This window comes from Aulonocara sp. 'chitande type north' Nkhata Bay, linkage group LG20 (genome assembly GCF_057382095.1).
Source record: "Aulonocara sp. 'chitande type north' Nkhata Bay isolate Kocher_YH1m ecotype deep benthic linkage group LG20, A_spYH_male_GT1.1, whole genome shotgun sequence".
In the NCBI taxonomy this organism is placed as follows: Eukaryota; Metazoa; Chordata; class Actinopteri; order Cichliformes; family Cichlidae; genus Aulonocara; species Aulonocara sp. 'chitande type north' Nkhata Bay.
This window is the reverse complement of record NC_141363.1, coordinates 23,194,725-23,212,856: the sequence shown is the minus strand read 5'-3', so window position 1 is coordinate 23,212,856 and position 18,132 is coordinate 23,194,725. Positions and strand designations below refer to the sequence as shown.

Sequence of the window (18,132 nt, the reverse complement as noted above, 5' to 3'; positions counted from 1 at the left end):
TCCAGTTGTTTCTTTTTATTTTAATAACTCTGTCATCTTCTAAAGTCAGTTCTTTTTTCTCATTTTGATTTAGGCAAAGGTAAAATGTGTTTTATAACTACTAAGTCTACTAGTGATCTCAATCCATTCCCACAGTGAGTACTATAATCCTGAGGATCGACAAAGGAAGTCCTGACGTCTGGGATCTCTTCATGAGTCTACTGTATGAGGAAAGGGACACTCCCAGGTTGCTAACAGAAACAGGAAGATTAGAAAGTCTGGGATTACTCCAGGATTCAGAGCTGGAGTTGTTCAAGTGATCAGCATAGGGAATGTGAGAGGTTTGGACAATAATAAGGATGAGATTAGTGAACTTACTGGGAATATGGCTGAAACCTTTCTCTGACATCTGGTTTAACTTCACTGACATAAGGACAAACACAAAAAAAGGGTTAGGGTTGCTGGCTGTCAAATTTATCTGCACTTGAACCAGTTTCTACTGAAGTCAAATAATCATTAGCCCGCACATGTAACTTTCAGGCCTGCTGCGAACCGCCCAGAGCACAGTTTAGCATATTAAATATTCATGCGTGTTAATCATGCAGCCTTGTCTCAAATTAGCCGTGAATCACACTGAGAAGGCATTAAAATGTGAGCAGAGAAAGAGCGGCACCGACTTTGCATTTGATTAATCTGAAGATTTTTCTAAAATATTTCTCTTAAAAACTGAGATCAACCTTAAAAAGAAAGTTTAAAGTCGACTCAGAGGTGCAGAGTTTGAACTGGTCCTCAGCTGGAGAGCGCCATTTTTTCACAAGTCAGAAAACTTATTGTGTTTAAAATCTCTTTTTACTTTTTCACTTTTATTAAATTTAAATGCTGTTGCACATGTAAGATTTTCCTAGCACAGCAGGGACACAGCGCTAGGCACATATTTTTGTTTACATGTGACATGTTTCTTTGGTTTTTAATATACTTTTTGTCTTCAGTTTTGCAGTGTTTGTAGTTTGTCTCCTTATTTCTAAACTTGGCTCTCTTTATGCATCAGCTTGTTTCGTCTAACACGAATGGAAATGGGGGGAAATGGCTGAAACTATTAAAACACCATCAAGCGTTGCGAACAGAAGCATTCTCGGCGTCTGTGCGGCTTGGTTGGAAAATGGAAAATATCGTGACAAAACAGCAACGGTTTTGTTCCATCTTTGAACAAAAACAATTTAACACAGACCAGTGGCAGGCCAGAGAAACCACAGAGTGTTTCCTTAATGAGGTCTGATTAAAGGAGAGAGCTGTCACTCCTTTACTGTACAGCCTGCTTGAAACAATATGTCTCAAGAGGATTCAGCAGCATTAAGAACAGAGAAAATTATGGGCTACCTTCACCAGACAAATGCTATATATGTATTAATAAAGGAAAGGGAGTTCTTTAAACTTCAAACCTCTGTCTACTTTGATTTGATATATGAGTCATTCCCCTTAAGCTGCTTTAATTTTGGAAAGGAAATGATCTCCAATGAATTTCACAGAAACTGAAACATCTGGTATTGCATGAACTGAACTCTTTGGGTTTTTACATCTGTGCTATTTAACATAATTAACATTATTGGAAACCAATGTTTCCAAGAGTCCTGCTTGCTGTCTTTGATATCATTCAGCTGCTTCAGCTGAGAGGATCTCGTCCCAAGTTTATTCGCACTTCCAGTCGACCATCTTGGACCACAGCTGGCAACGGTAGTCTTTGTTCTGCGGTGGAGATCCACTCTAACATGGGCTCATTTAGAACTGCTTTATATGTTTCAACCTCTCAAGATTACTCAAGATAACTTGAGTCCAAGGCTGTGGAATCCAGCTGTAGGATGAGAGACTCGCTGGAGAGGCAGCAGATCATATCGTTCAGTTATTTTACTTTACTGCACTTTTCCTGATGGGAGGAAACTACTTTTCTCAGCTGGCTGGGTAACATTTCAATAACGCCCTGAAAAAGTTGGATGTTTTGGTGTATTCACTTAGGTTGCAGCCACCATGACCGTGACCTGGAAGAAAACCAATGACATGATTCGTTTTTTCAAATTCTAAGATGTTGGAGAAATGTTTAAGCGTTCTTTATTCTATGTAGTTTTTGTTGGTTTTAAAGTGTCATCAATGTGATGGAACATTTTATGATTGTGCCCTTCTCTGTGTGAAGCTGGCCTTACTGATGTGTCCGTGGCATCATGTTTCGTCTTTATACAGTCTTTATAAGATCGTAATAAGTCAACTGTACAAGCCGTCTTTGAATGGAAGGCTCTGACTCAATTCTTTGACCATGGCGAGTTTCTATAAATGGTTCTATTATTTGTTGTCAAAAGCCATGCTGCCATGTTCCTTATTTGTTCTTTTACCCCTTTGCAAATTAAAATTGCAAAAAACAACAACAACCTGTTTGTGTGTAAATCGATTTGTTTCAGATTTTAGTAACAATGTCAGTGATCAGTGGGTTCATTTAGCTAATGTGGATTCTGGGATCCAAACAGTGGCTCTAATCTCTAAAAGTTGAGAGAGCCAAACGTTTGACCCCAGACCATCTCCCCCGGGATTTCAAGGAACGGATGATGTTGTCTATAAACAATGAGAGATCTGCAATGAATCGCCTAGTGGATGGGGATGCAAAAAAAAGAAAAAAAAAAAAAAACAAAAAAACAGGAAAATGATTGTTTCCTGGGATAAAATCACAGGGAATTGCTTTCAAAGGGTGAAAGCACTTCAGGATCGAGTCTTCTTCGCTCTCCGGACTGCCCAGGTAATTGTGGCCAAAAAAATGGTTTGGAGTAGAGATTAAACACAGCAGATAGAAACAAAATTGGAAATTTGCGAGCATGAAAAACAAGTCTGATAAAGAAAACCCCCAATCGGAGTGGAGTGGTACATTTCATATTAAGGGAAAATATGGAGATGGAGATATCAGTGTTCTGGAGGAGGAACATTGATCATGTTAAAGTTACTGTAGCTGGAAGAGAAATAGATTAGAAAATAAAAGCAAAAATAAATAAGTAATCGGAAAATCACCTTTTCAAGATCACCTGTCTACAAACTGAGATGAACTTAATCCAACCGCAGCCTGTTCTCTCAATCAACAATTGCCTCCATTACTGTAGCTGATAAATCACAACCAAATTTATAAATCAGGTTAGCAACGCAGCAACTATCCTGAAGCATAGCTTGAGAAAATACACTAAAACATCCATGCAATAAATGAACCCAAACCAAAGGGAATTATGACTAAACAGTGACAGATGCAGTTTGTTACGCTTGGAAAGCTCAGCATTTGGAGGAACTGGGACCAGCCAATGTTTGGGATTTGTCCTTAACAGATGACTTGAATGATTAATTGGCTACACCGACACTCGATTCGTGTGACAGATAAAATGATAATGGATAATGATAGTGCAATGATGGTGAATCTTCTCAGCTCTTCAGTACTGCCGGCACTGCAGGAGCGTATGTATGAGTGCCCACATTAAAAAACATGAATGCTTTTTAACAGATGGTAGGTCAAAGTAGACAGGGATATTTGTGTGTGAGAGCTCGGACACGTTTATCTCTGAGAGGAGTTTCGCTTTTAGACTATGAGATAAAGGATGTTTGGTAAGGAGGGACACAAAGGACGGTTCGAGGTTAAAAAGCATCTATTATACATTTCCCAGTTTTTTCACACATACTGCTCAAAATGTTAAAGCTCTCATAATAAACCTAAATAAACCCACAAATAACGCAGGTGTGTGTATGAATAATGCTTGAGAGTCACAGTTCTTCCTCATCCTTAATATGAATGATGTCATAAAGAGTGGTTAAACCTAATACGGTCGTCTCAGTGAGCACAGCTCTGGCTGTGAGCACAGAAGCCACGCCCACTCACCCCTTTTTTTAGGGGGCAGCCAATCAGAAGAAAGTTGTCTTAAAGAGAGGAAGATGGGAGCTACCACAGCTCGTTTAATGAGAGCCCCTCAGCTTCCTAGGTCACACACCTATGGCATAAATTTCAGAATGCTGGGTGATTTGCAGGAAAGGTGACGTCTTACATGGTCAAGGTCACCGGGATTAAAACTTGTGAGACTTTTATTAGATGCTCCTATTTTAAGAATTTGAAAATCCTACATCGCCTGATTCTCGAGTAACTGCATTCACACACTTCAGAGTCCATGTTTATGACTGATTATGATGTAGCAACTTATGCAAAGCTACTGTAGCTACTGCACACAATAGGTTCCCTATAAAAACATGCTTTCAAAGGCTAAATTGTACTGTAATCAGGTATATTTACTCAGGAAGAGTACTTAAGTAGTAAATTGAGGTACTTGTTAATCACTTGAATATTTTATTGTGATGAGGCTTTATCTTCTGGTGCACATCGTGTCTTTGTGTCTCTAGTCTGATCAGCTCCGGTGCTTATTATTATTTTGATGTAGTTTCATGTTTTTATGCCATCACTGTTCAGCAGTTTTTATTATTTTTAGCTGTTATTAACATACAGTTTTTTTCCTAATAACTACTTTCTGCACTCGATCCACTTTTTTAAACTTTACAGAACAAATCACGGGATTTTATTTTGTTAAATATGCCATTTCTTATTAACTGATGACTTCATTGTGATTTTCTGAACGAGTGTAATCTGTGAGCTCACCAGTTAAGCATAACAATCTAAACTGTGATATTCACACAACGTGCATTAGAAGACTGGATTATATTACTGATCTTTGACTGTACGGGGATTTGGATTTAAACATTTTTGTTTTTTTAACATGAAATATTAAAATAACACAGTGTTACACTCTCAAAGGGCCGTAAGTCGTCTTCTAATGAATGTCAAAGCAGATGTGCTATGTTTCCTGCAGAGACGCAGACTCTGTGTTGTCACTGCAGCCATGCACGTCGATATCGCTGCTACGCTGAGCACAGTCGGTGCGCCCTGCGTCCACTGCAGCCATGGCTGCGCCTCGCACAGATGTTTGCCCTCCACTCGTCTGTAACTGAACACAGAGTCGTAGGAGGAGAGCAAAGGTGAACTTTAAAGATATTCAAATGCAGGAAGTTAGTTTTTTGGATTCTGCAGACTACATGTGTGCGTTGTGGGTTTTATGAGTCAGCTGTGTGTTTTGTGCTATTTAAATATGTTTCTGACACTTGTCTTCTGCTGCTGCTGGTGCCCGCCAGGTGTGTGTGAACACGGAGTGTGAAAAGTACTGAAGTGAACACACACACACACAGAGAGAGAGAGAGAGAGCGGGGGAGAGAGACTGTTTTGTTTTATTCATCAAAGGCCAATCTGCTTCTTGTAAGAGGTGCATGAATAAAGCATAGATTCTCCTAGTGATATCACACACTCACACATTCACACACACAGAATAAGTTTGCTTTATTACTGTTTGGTTCTTATTTCTTAGCTCAAATCAAGTAAGTTTATAGACTGATTTCCTGCTTTAACTTTGACCCTCTGCTTCTTCGTCTATTACACGTCTTGGTCTTTGCAGCAATAGTGCTGTTTGCCCAATCTCAGCAGAAAACTTTGCCTTGTCTTATGATAGCCACTGGTAATGATGGCTAAAAAAAGCACAATAAAGCTGTATATCATTCACTCTAAGAACAAGAATTTTAAAAATCTTTGAAAAAGGAGAAGACAGCTGAATGCGTCACCTTGCAGAGGCAGAACACCGCTTTCATGGACCATGATGCTCAGCTGCAGAACGAGCTGTGGAGCCGACTTCAGGAAGGCCTCCAGGAGGCGGAGCATGGTGATGTCAGCGCTCTCAAACATCAGCCTCCAGTGGAACTGGCGGCGGGGCCCGTTGCTGTTCCAGCGGCTCTTGGCACCCAGGTAGAGGGCGTGGATGTATCTGAGGGTGAGAGAAAGAGGTTTAAGGGCGGTGATTTATCCCATTAAACATCAGCCTTTGTTTTTAGTTACAACGTGAAAGTCAACCCAAAAATAAACCAATAATAACTTTAAAAACTGTAGTGGCAAAGTAAAAGTTTGGGCTTTATGGATGAACATACATGACATTTTCACCAAGCAAGACTGGAAAATGTTTGGGAAAAACTGGGAAAAAATGACTGATGAAAACTGGATAAACTGATGAAAGTGAAACTATTCTTAAGCTTCGAAAAAAGTGGCCTCTTTACTGAAAAGGGCCGTGCTTGGCATCCTTTCTAAAATCACACGAGGGGTTTTCTAGCACCAGATACAGACTGGGATCTCCATGTATGATCTTTCCTTATTATTCCTGTGTCTCTGAGATATGTTATCAGAGCAAGTCAGATTTCTACTGACTAGAATTAGAAGTCACACACTGTTCTTCTGCTCTGCTGTGCACTGGCTTCATCCAGCAGTGACCTCGAGCTTGAACTGGGGCATTTGCAGCTGACTGAAAAGTCATCGGGGATGAGAGTGTAAGCTTCCTAGTCTGGGTTTGTGGCTCTCAGCCAGAAAAAGGTGGACTGCTTGTTCGCAGCTGGGGATGAGCTGGCGCCTCAGCTGAAGGCGTTCAAAAATCTGGTAGTCTTGTTCACAAGTGTGGAGCAAGAGATTGAGAGACGGTTTGGGGAATTTGTCTGCAGTGAATCTAAAGCATCCTTCTGACCCCCACCGACAGCCATGGGTGGTGACCGAAAAGAAAATGAGTGTAGATACAAACAGCGGCTATAAAATTGTCTGAGCTCACTCTCAGAGACAGAGTCAGCAGGTCTGGCCTGCAGGAGGAGCTCAAAGTAGAGCCATTGCTCCTCTGCTCTCAAAAGGAACTGAGCTGGTTCCAGCATATGATTAGGATGCCTTCTGGGGGCGTCTAGGTGAGGTGTTTCAGGCATGGGAGGAGACCCCGGGGCAAACCCAGGAGAAGTTATGTCTCTTGGCTAAGTTGAATGCCACACAGACACTGCAGCAGAGTGACCCAGAAGTAGATTAGTAGTAGAAAATAGAAGAATTTTCTGATAAATGACATCAGGTGAACAAACTCAAGAGCTTCTGTCAGGGGTCAACAAGTGAAATACGTAAGAGTATTAGAGGCAGACGTGACCTCGTTGGGATTCTGCTAACACACAAACACACTGGCCCTGGTTATATTTGGCTCTGTTCCCATCAGAGTATAAAAAAGAATAGATTTCAAAAGCTTAACAGCAAAAAACTTCCAGTTAATCCTAGACGCTATAACAGAAATCAATACCATGATGGGCTTGAACTTGGCCCCTGATTTCACTGTGTTTTATCTATGTGATTTGCCCCAAGGAGTGAGGAAATCTGACAAATATCTTTTATAATACTATTGGCTGGTGCAAAGAAAGCCATAACTCGCAAATGGCTAAACGTGGATCCACCGTCATTTTTGGACTGGACAGGCGTTATCAAGGAAATTTACACAATGGAGGGACTGACTTTTTCATTAAGACTTGCTGCTGATAAATTTGAGAAGTACTGGAAAAAATGGGACCTTTACCTGAATGGAAAACTATTATAAATTCTGGTACCAAATTTATCATTGCTCTAATTCACCTATTTGATTTGATTGTACCTTAAATGGATGTATCTTTTTTTTAATGCGTCTCTGCTAGCCTAGATACTCTGTACTTATTAAGGGTCTGAGTGTTTTGTGAAAAAAACAAAAAACAAAACCAAACTACCAATAAAAATAAAGCGTTAAAAAGAAAAGTTCCAGTAAATCCTGTAAAATAAAGTAAAATAAAGACTTTCTCCTGTTGAGAATAAGAAATAAAAAGATTTCACAATAGATTTTATCACTTGATGTAAACATTTTATTTCCCACTTATTTTGGCGTCTCTAGCAAATGTGAATAATCTGATTTCCAGCTCTGTGCATGAACATAGTGAGAAGCAGACTGTAGCGTACAGCAGGGATAGAGGCTGAATTACATGAAACCTCAACATGCCGCTCTCCCGAGAGGACAAAAACACCTCAGAGGAAAACATCTTCATCCTCAGCTGTCACCGCTCTGCTCTGACGTCCTGCTGTTGTTTGTTTGCCATCAGTGACAGTTTTGGTTACAATGGTTCAAATGGTCTATACAGGTGAGCAGTATTATTTTTATTTAGTGACAAGTGACGATATGAAATCTGATATTTTTTTTACCCGTGGTGCAAAATAACGTCTGTGTTAAAGTGATGATGTATTAGCAAAGAAAAAAACAGGCTAACTTTATGGAAAACAGACAGGAGGCACTACAATGATTTTAAACTGTAGTTTCAGTATTGTTATACCACCTGTAGTCATTTATATCCAGGTGTACAGCTCTGTGGTGTGGCAACTGCAAGATCTCCTCATTAAAACAGGAGAGAAACATGACTGACGGTGGACACAACACTAGTTAAATCACACGCATACCATGAGCTGGTAGGTGGGTTGCAAAGTGATTTGCAGGCGTACAGCAACTGTGGCCTGTTAAAGTAGCTGAAATAGCACAATCAAAGGCCTGATTTAGACTTCTGCAGTGAATGTTTGTAGAGTCTACAATGACCCCTTCGTAAAAGGCTGATGTCATTATTTAAATAAATAAGGCAAAAAGCAAAAATGACTTTCGCAAGAATCGCTTTAAACACGTTTTCACCTAAACACAAAAATGTGACATCTGAAACATTCATGTTGCTCACTGTGTTAGAAATCTGCACTCAGAGGAAACTTGGCCGCTGTCCTAATCATCCAACATATTCATAATCATCAGAGCTGAAAACAAAATAATCTGTATATTTGTATGAAATATATTTTCCTTAAGCTACAGTTTGTGGTTTTCACCTAATTTTTCTGGTGTGAGATGAGTCATCATCGGCTACAGATACAAGTGAATTTTCTTTAAATGGTTTTTGGGTGTACATACATTTCATCTCTGTCTCTGTATATAGGAGGCAGGCCTGATGCATCATGGGAGAAGAGGATGGCAGACAGTGGTAGTAGTACAACAAGCAGACGGGACGTGGAGGAGAACCGAAGCTCGCTTGGAGGAAAAGTGAGACGACACTCACTTCCTGTGCTTCTGCATCCCCAAGCAGATTTTAAATGGAAGGGTAAAAATAACCTGGGAGTGTATGCACATGCAAACACACGTACACGCACACGTCAGCATATGTGGTGATGTTCAAGCCTGCCTAGCACAGACAAGCACAGATGCACATGTGTACGTGGTCGACACACCTCAACACACAAGCCCCCTTAGAAACACACACACACACGCACACACACACACAGGGTGACAGACATGCAGGAAGGCCAACAAGGCAGCCTGGAAATCTGTAGCTCTGCAAATAATTTGCTGGCCAAGCACTGCCGGCATTTCTTTATTCACTCTCTATGTCTCTCTGTCTCTCCCTCTCGCTCTCCTTCACCTCTAAATCTCTGTTTGTCTTTCACACCTTTTTTTCTTTTAGATTTAATTCTTAAATTTATTCAGTTTCTTGCTTTTCTTAAAGTCACACTTGGTGGAACAGTCAGTTCATAATGCTTTATTAATTCACATATATATTTTTTTATTTACGTCTCTATTCATGTCTATATGACAGAAACCATGCAAATGTCATCATACCTGTGAAGTGACAATAAATAATATTCTATTTTCTGTCGTGTTTTCTTTCTTTCCTTTAAAAACTGTTTTTCCACGTTCCCTCTTTCCTGCTTCGTCCTCGTCTCTTTCATCCTCTACCCTTTTCCAGATTTTCTTTCCTGTCTCTCTTTCTGCCTTCTGTCCTCTGCTTGTTATCTCTCATTTTGTTTCTCTCTCAATCCAATTTCATGCAGCTATTGTCTTTCTCTCCCATTTCTTTCCCTACCTCTCTTGCTCACTCTCGCTCTCTCTCTCCATCCAATTTATTTTTCTCTTCCCTCAGGTGTTCTCTCGGCCTCAAGCTTCCAATCTATCAAATCTATATGAATCCTCTCCTCCTCCTCCCCTTCATCTCTGTTACTGCTCTCCTCTCCTCCCTAGTAGCCTCTCCTCTTCCTCAGTTGGAGACCCTGAGCTTGTGTGTGTGTGTGGTGTAAGAGAAATGCTGCTAAGTGTAATGCTGAACCAAGAATGAACCCTTAGAGGGAAGCTTACACACAGAGAAATTAAACTGTTATACTCACTTCATTTAAATCATTTTTAAATTAATATTACAGGTCAAGGAGTGAAGCGCAGAGATCAGCAGCCCACAAGGAGACAGAGGATAAGATTTGCAATTTAACGGTGCACTTTTAACATTAGTTCAGCCCCGTCTGGATGTGGTGGAAATTACTGAGATTATGATGTAGTATTTGGAAAAGTAGGGATTCAAAGTTTGTCCTCCTGGAGTCTTTTTTTTAAGCGGTAAAAACAATAAAAAGATTAAAAAATAAACAGAATTTTAAAAGTGAATTGATTATTTGGTGAACTAGCTGTGTACGAACCACACACCGCTAAAGACTTTTTCTGAATTTCGGTTTTAAGAGAGCGCTTGAGGGGTAGAGAGAGTTTGTTGAGGTTTGTATGAGTGGAGCTGGTTGATAACGTTATAAAACCTTGAACTAATGCCGAGAAGTTGACGGGTGAAACTGCAAGAACCACAAGAAAATGGGCTTCTTGAAGTGTATGCTTGTGGCAAACAATCCAGGATTGGGTTATGTTTTCACTCTTCATTCTTTTTTATATTACACTACAAACTCCTCACAGCTGCCAGCAGTGACACGAGAGGCAGTAATGCAGTATCAGATTTAGCAGTGGAAGCAGAGTAGAAGCATAGACTGTAAAAGATGGATTCGGCTGCTGAGCATGTCCTCCTTCGTGCCTTTAATTGGGAGCACTGTTTACAAAATGAACCTTGTGTTGTCTTTAATATAACCCCAAACAGATACCGAGACCAAGAAAGTGTCCACTGAGGTCACAGAGCAAGTTTCTCATTGGTTGTTTGGCTGTTACAGTAGCCAGTGCCTGCTGGCCATTACAAGGAATGCAGGTGTAAGGCATTTCAACACCAGCTTCACTTTTTGGACCGGGAAGATGCATCCATCTTTTATGTACAGTCTACCACCACAAGTTCCTGTGCTGCTAATACGGTGAGAGCTGCACATTTCAGAAATGTAATGTTTTCGTGTTACATAAGTTCTTCAATAGCTGCATGATGTGCAGATAGGTGCTTTTTCATGAGCACCTGCACAACAAATGCTTGACTTCAGTTCACACAGAGCAGTCTGTAACTTTTAACAGGTCACTTTTAGTTTGTTACACAAAAGAAGAGGAGAGTCATCATAAAATGCAAATATGGGGACGTGTAAATGCAACTTTTAATCTTATATAGGTAACTGGCAAGTTCAGTGCTGTGATCTCAGGGGATGTTGAGCAGTAATATAAAGCAAATGAATTATTTCTATGTTTCTTAGCAACAATTAGCAGCTGTCTGTGTTTATGTGGTGCTTCCATAGACTTTACAGTTGAAGCTTGCTATCCATAACCACGTTCATCCAAATGAGGTCACGTTTTTAGTGCATGTTGTTCAATTCAAAGCTAAATCAAGGGATGATGTCATGCCCAGCTTTAATATACAATACATGATTGTAGCTTCAAAATCCATAAAGAAATAGCTGGGTTAAAACCTTAAAACGCCACCCAACAGCTTTTGGATGACCTGCAAGCCGGCACTTATCATCTGAACACCCAAGGATGGAGCTCACTGGTGCTGCTGTGGTTAAATGGGAGCAAGCTCCTAAATCTGATGCAAAGTCTGAAACCAGAAAAAAGCGATGGCAGTTATAACCGCCTGTGGTTTTGATGGAGAATGTGATCCGACCTTATCCTGACGTGGCTCGTGCATCACGCTGTCAGAGAGTCGTGAACATTTCTGTTTTTGTAATTATAAACATTATTCTAATAACTGTCACCTCGTCAGTTCTCATGCCACGAATTTCTCATCATTACGCCTCATTGACTTGAAATTGATCAGCAGATGCACATTCGGGACACATTGCGAAGCTAGAAACAGGAAACAGATATTAGAGTTAGGAGTAATTAATGATTTGTTTTCCTCAAAGAGCAAATTACACTAATAATAATGACACTACGAGGCTGTTATCTCCAATCACTCAATCACTTTCTAATGATTAATGTTATTCTAGTGTTTACAAGACTAATGACACCTTCGTATTGTTTCTGATGGCATAAGTCTACATGCCGGCTACAGTGACATAAGTGTTAGTCAAGCCATCACTCTAAATTATCCATAAAAGAGAAAAAGCAGTGCGCAGGAACGACAGAATGAAAGGTTTACTAATAACTCGCTCCTGCAGTCGATCAAAGACTGGACTCAACTTCTGACCCTCCCCTTTGTCAGTCTACACGGCGATAAATTGGTACCAGGACCAGGCTTTTAACGAGCGGCTGATCTATTAGCTCTCTCTCACACACACACACACACACACACACACACACAGCAGCAGCAAATTTCTGTACATCCTGCAAATCTTTCAGCTGTTAAAAGGAGGCAGAGAGAGAGAGAGAGCTCTTTAACCTTCATCACTTGTCTGAAGTGATTCTCAACCTGCCCATTATCACGCCAGCAATCAGTGACATTTATTGCCTCTCAACACACACACACACACACAGCATGATCAAATGCCTCTTCTGATACACACGGTGCTGGTTCTCATGTCTGATTGGCTGGGTCACATTGGTTTGGAAGCTTGTGTCCAGCTGACGGGAGGTTCGAGGGTTTGGTTTGACCTCGTTCCCTCAGAATGTGTCTTCAAACTTGAAGATAGGTCTAAAGTTTTATGATGTTCGAGCTGCTAACCTGTAAAAAAAATAACATGTAAAAAATATTTGTATTCTTACACTTTTACGCTTTTTTGAGCTGTATAGTATCATCTTAAGTAAGCTAAGTAATTCTTTCATAGATAAACCTGCAGAGAGTTATGACGCTGCAGCTCTGCTTCACTCTCACGGGTTTTATAAGGTGCTTCATCTCATTGCTAAGCGGTCTGCTTTGTAACTTTACTGTTTTGGCTCACCCTCACTGCTTCCATCGTATCATCTTTGGCAGCAGCAGGTGAAAAGCTCTGATATACCAGTCAACCAGCTGCAGTGCAGACTTGATGGTCACTAACTGGAGACGCTCTAGGCTGGGCTGCCTACCTTCAGATTTCCTGGGGCATTGTTACACGTGATACTGGGCTGTATCACGTGTAACAATGCCCCAGGAAATCTGAAGGTTGGTGATTTTTATGCAGTGTATGCGTCGGGCGAGTTGCTGTCGTTCCTGCACGCTTTTACTTTGTAATAATACAACTTGCATTTGATCGAGGAACATACTGACTTCCTGCAACGATGGCATCCTATTACAGGAGCATGCTCAAGTTCACTGAGCTCTTTAGAATCACCCTGTGTTTCACAAATGTAAAGGCAGGTTGTCATGGTTACATGCTTGAGTTTATGCACCTGTGCCATTGCGACCACATGAATTCAAAGATTAAGAGCATGGCTGAGAACTTCCATTTAGTGTAATTTCCTAAGCAAAATAGACAAGAAAGAAGGCTAAGAGGAGGAGAGAATAAATGTGAATTAAACATTTATTAGCTACTGCTAAAATCCAAGTTAAAAATGATGCTTATCAATAAATGCTGGATGTATAATATGTATAAACTGTACACAAAGAATGGATGTAGCTAGCATAACATGACCCACTGGGTTGTGAACTCCCTTAAAAAAAACACAACAACAACACTGAGTTAAGTATTATCTTGGTTGACTTTTTGCAGCAGGGTGGAGTGCAAAGCTATCTAGGTAGTTTGGTAAGAAAGGTGCATAAATAGAGAGTATAACTTCACACAGACATCTGTAATATTCAAATAAATATTATAATCTCCCTTCTTGGAAAAAAAGTAGAATAGACACTCTTTGCATGAATAATGACACAGCAATCAATATTATTGGTCAAGAAAATGCATTAAAAATATTCCAGATCAGCCTGTGTGTGGGGCTAGCATGTCCTACGTGTGTCTGTTTGGGTTTCCACCACATATACTTGCTTCCTTCCACAGTCCAAGAGCACTGAAGTCAGGTTAGCTGGTATTTCTGAATTGGCCTTGGATGTGCGGTAGAAGCAGCTTGTTTTAGAGAACAAAACAGGAAGTTCTTGTGCCAAGTTGTAAAGTTAATCTATGTCAGAGAGCTGGGCATTTTTAACACGGGCCTCTTTGGGCTTTGACTCGTTTGTAGAAATGTGGGCTGCAGCTGCTTTGTTGTTACAGTATAAGAATGTATTCTTAGGTAATCGCCACAAATATAAATATGTTTTCTTTGTGGTGCTAGTATGTTAAATTGTTGAGCATGCTTAGCACAAGGTAAGAGTAGATTTAAACAAACACTTCTTAAATTATGGCGTATTTTTAGTTAAAAACTCAAAATAATGGCCAGGAGGCGTAAACCAGGACGGTCAGATGAATTCTGTTCAAAATAACCTGCAAGTCGACGTTTATCTATCAGTTTTTGTGATCTTTTATATGTTTAAGTGCAGGCCCTCAGCACAGCTTTGGGACAGTAGTGGAGTATTAGCACATTACTGCAGGCTCAAAGCCACTGATCTAAAAAGGATACATGGATGGATCACATAATGTTTCGTGATGGTAGCAACAAAGCAGCCTGACACATATAAATTAGACAAATTTGCAGCATCTGAAGTAGTGAGACCGGGGTGCTTTTGCAGCCTCGCTTTGTCATTTGCAGTTTGTTTGTTTTCATAAACTGCTACACAAAGCAGTTTTGGAGTATTGAATTTTTAAAAAATGCAGCGGTGATACGGAGCCACACAGGCATACGTTACTGTAACAGCGTCGTGGCAGAGCACGAGCAGTTTCCCCCCCAGCAGAGATGAAAAGCCCCCTGCAGTGGGTGGATGGAGGTTAGAACAGTCAGCCTGCTGCTAGTCTGTGAATAATGCAGCTGTCAAAAAGCTCAAAATTAAACACATTGAATAGAGGCAGGACAGCCCTGGGCTCTGCTCCACTCTGCAGCACACACACGGTGACAGACATATATGTACACTGCATACACACGAACAACACACACCATAACACCATGCAGGCACATTTACACTACAAACATGCTGCATTCACGCACACTGAGATATCCAAACTAGTATATATGATAAAAACTAACTGATTTACTGGTTAAACTTTATTAACACTCAAGAAAGATCAATTTAATATTCAATGTTTCATCAAATGTGAAATCTATTTATATTTGTGGCTGTGACGCACATGAAAAGCACAACAAATTCACAAACGTCATAATCCTGTGGTCTTTAAAAATGAATACTGGTGCTAGCTAATTCATTAAAATCCAGTTCTTTAGAGAAGCAATGGATTCATTAATTCATACAAACAATGATGTGAGTTTTACTTGCTGTAATCATCCCTCCTGGTCACACTAAGCACTTTAGTTTGTGTATTTATGCTTCACTTCTCTTCCCATGCACACGTGTTGATAGAAGAGTGATTGTTGAGTCAGGTTAGGTCAGGAAATGCTGCAGATTTAGACCTTGAGTGGCCATTTAGGAGCTGCAGAATTCGGCTCTTTCACAGAGCTCTATATAGTCCTGTGAAAAACTAATTACACCCTATGATTCAGTAGCTTTTAGAACCACCTTTAGCAGCAATAACTTCAAGTAACTGTTTTCTGAAAGACTTTATCAGTCTCTTACAATGTGGAGGCCCACTCCTCTTTCCAGTGTTGCTTTAGCTAATTGATGCTTGCGGGTTTTTGCACAGCTCTCTTAAGATCATTGCAACGCCTTGGTTTCAGCTCATCTGTTGTAGATTTGCTGCTGTACCCAGGATCATTTTCCTGTTATATGACACAGCTTGGGCAATGCTTTAGCTGTCTCACATTTGATCCTTGAATATTAGATCGGTACACAGAGGAGTTCATGGTTGACTCGATGACTGCAAGGTGCCCCAGCCGTGTAAGCCCAAATAGTCACCCCTCCTTCACGGTGATGACAGTTAGCATGAGGTAAACATGAGGTGTGCTGATTCGTGTGGTTTGGATGCTGTACATTATGGCCAAGCATCTCCATCTTGGTCTTATCTGTCTGAAGGACATTGTTCCAAACATCTTGTGCTTTATGTGCTTGTGCTGTTATAAGAGAGTTTTTCCTTCCCACTGTCGCCAAGTGCATCTGATTGTTGGTGTTATCTCATTGTAGGCTCTTTACTTTACAATATAAAATGCCCTGAGGCGTCAGTTGTCGTGATTTGGCGCAATAAAAATAAAACTGAATGGAGTTTATTCAGATGCAACTTTGCAAAGTGAAGCCATGCTCCCGTGTTCTGTTTAGAGATAATTGGCTTTCTTTGGCAGCCTTTCCAACCAAACAATACTTGTTCAATGTTTCTATAATTGTACTGTCAAGGCCTTTAATATTTAACATGCTAACTGAGGCCTGTAGAGTCTAAGATGTAGCTATGGGTTTTGGGTTTTTTTTTTTTGCAATTTCTTTGAGCCTTGCACGGTCTGACCTTGGGGTAAATTTGTTGAGATGTCTTGAACACTTTCTCACTGTAGAATGATGGACTTTAATGGCCTGAAAACTCTTCATAGATGGAAACAGAGCAACAAGAAAGCTGATCGCTGATATGCTTCCTCCTTGATGTGTTTCCGCCTCTGAATGCTCCACAGCAGCAAACTGTCAAAACTTCTGCTTTTATACAGGTACTCACGCTGACTGGTGAGCAGCTAATCAAATGCATTTCATTAGCCAATGAACCCTTTTAATTCCAATCCAGTCTTTAAATGATGACGTATGAACTCTGCTTCTGGGTCCAAACTACTCTTCGTGTATTAAGGCTGTTGAGTTTTTAACGTGTTTTAATGCGTTGTATCTTGTTCTATTTAATCAGAGCAAGCCCCTAAAAAAAGGCAGTGATCACTGTCGGCCTCTCTCGGTTTTTATTATCACTTTTCATTTTAAAGCTCAGTTTTTAAAACCTTACGGTGTAACTACAGCCCAGCCCATTCAGCAGAAAATAATTACTAACTTTGTATTGTGGATGGATTATCTCAGTTGTTGTCCTGACTGAAGTTTGGTCCGTTTAGTGGAAAAAAGTTTGCGTTCATCCTAAAGCTTCTGTTTGCTAATGTGTTTATATTATGCTAACCATAGCTGTGTAGCTAGCCACCACTTAGCACATCATTATATCCCAGCTAGCCCAATTTCAGTAACCCTACAAATATCACTGCTGTTTAGTTTTCTGTCTTCATTTATGTGGGAAGTGATAGCAGAGCTGTGGGTTTTAATTTTTTCAGAATTCTGTCAGTCAGAGCATGATATATCATGTTTAGGTGAAAACTAGCGAGCTAACTTCCTGCTAACTTCTAATTCTGTTAAATTTCATAAATTCTGTTTTCATGGATGCCTGGATTTTAAACTTAATTGATACACGTGGTAAAGCAGCAACGCTGATGATTTTAAGAAAGATGAGAGAATTTAGACAGTTTTTAACTCTCAGTGATGCCGCAGTGTTCGTTTGACTTTGGGACCAGAAGCGGAGTTTACACCCGGAAACAGCTAATGACGTCACACTTAAAGACCGAATGGAACCAAGAAGAATAAAGGTGTATTTCATTTTATTTTTCTTGTCGTCTCCACTGTTATTCTGTCACAACATATTAAACCTCAACCTTCGTATGATTAATAGAAGCTTTAAGTACAGATTTAAATAAAATGTCATCCATTTGGATTATTTCATACACTGCATCTTATTTTGAAGGTCTCAAGTCTGAATGAACAATTAACTCATCTTAAAGGTTTATGTTAGTTGGCTGTTACTTATTATTTGACTAAGCTGCTAAAGTTGACACTTGAGTTTAAGTGTAGCTTTTGCATGTGGATGCTGTAGATGTGACACCACGGCACGTGTTACAAGTAAAAAAGATCATGTTTTTTTGGTTTTTTTGGAAGATGTATTCTGTTTTTCTAGTGTTTGCAGTTTGTTATTTCTGAATTTGAGTTTTTGTGTAACTAGTTTTTGTTTTTATTTCACTGTCGTTCTAGTAATTCATTAGTTCTTTTTGCATTGTTTTAATTTTGGTCATTGTTTAGTTTCTTTGGAGCTTAAAGTACCAGTTTAGATTGTTTTCCTGTTCTTCTATTAGTTTAGAATTTCAGGTT

The 18,132-nt window shown here is 40.0% G+C and overlaps 1 protein-coding gene across 1 annotated transcript in view; it reads right to left on the bottom strand.

The window, feature by feature from the left end:
• xkr7b (XK, Kell blood group complex subunit-related family, member 7b) overlaps positions 1 to 18,132 on the bottom strand; it is a 119,666-nt gene that overhangs the window by 10,103 nt on the left and 91,431 nt on the right. The window contains exon 2 of the mRNA XM_086277821.1: positions 5,650 to 5,849. Within this exon, the coding sequence (XP_086133947.1) occupies positions 5,650 to 5,849 (200 nt within the window). The remainder of the gene's footprint in view (positions 1 to 5,649; positions 5,850 to 18,132) is intronic.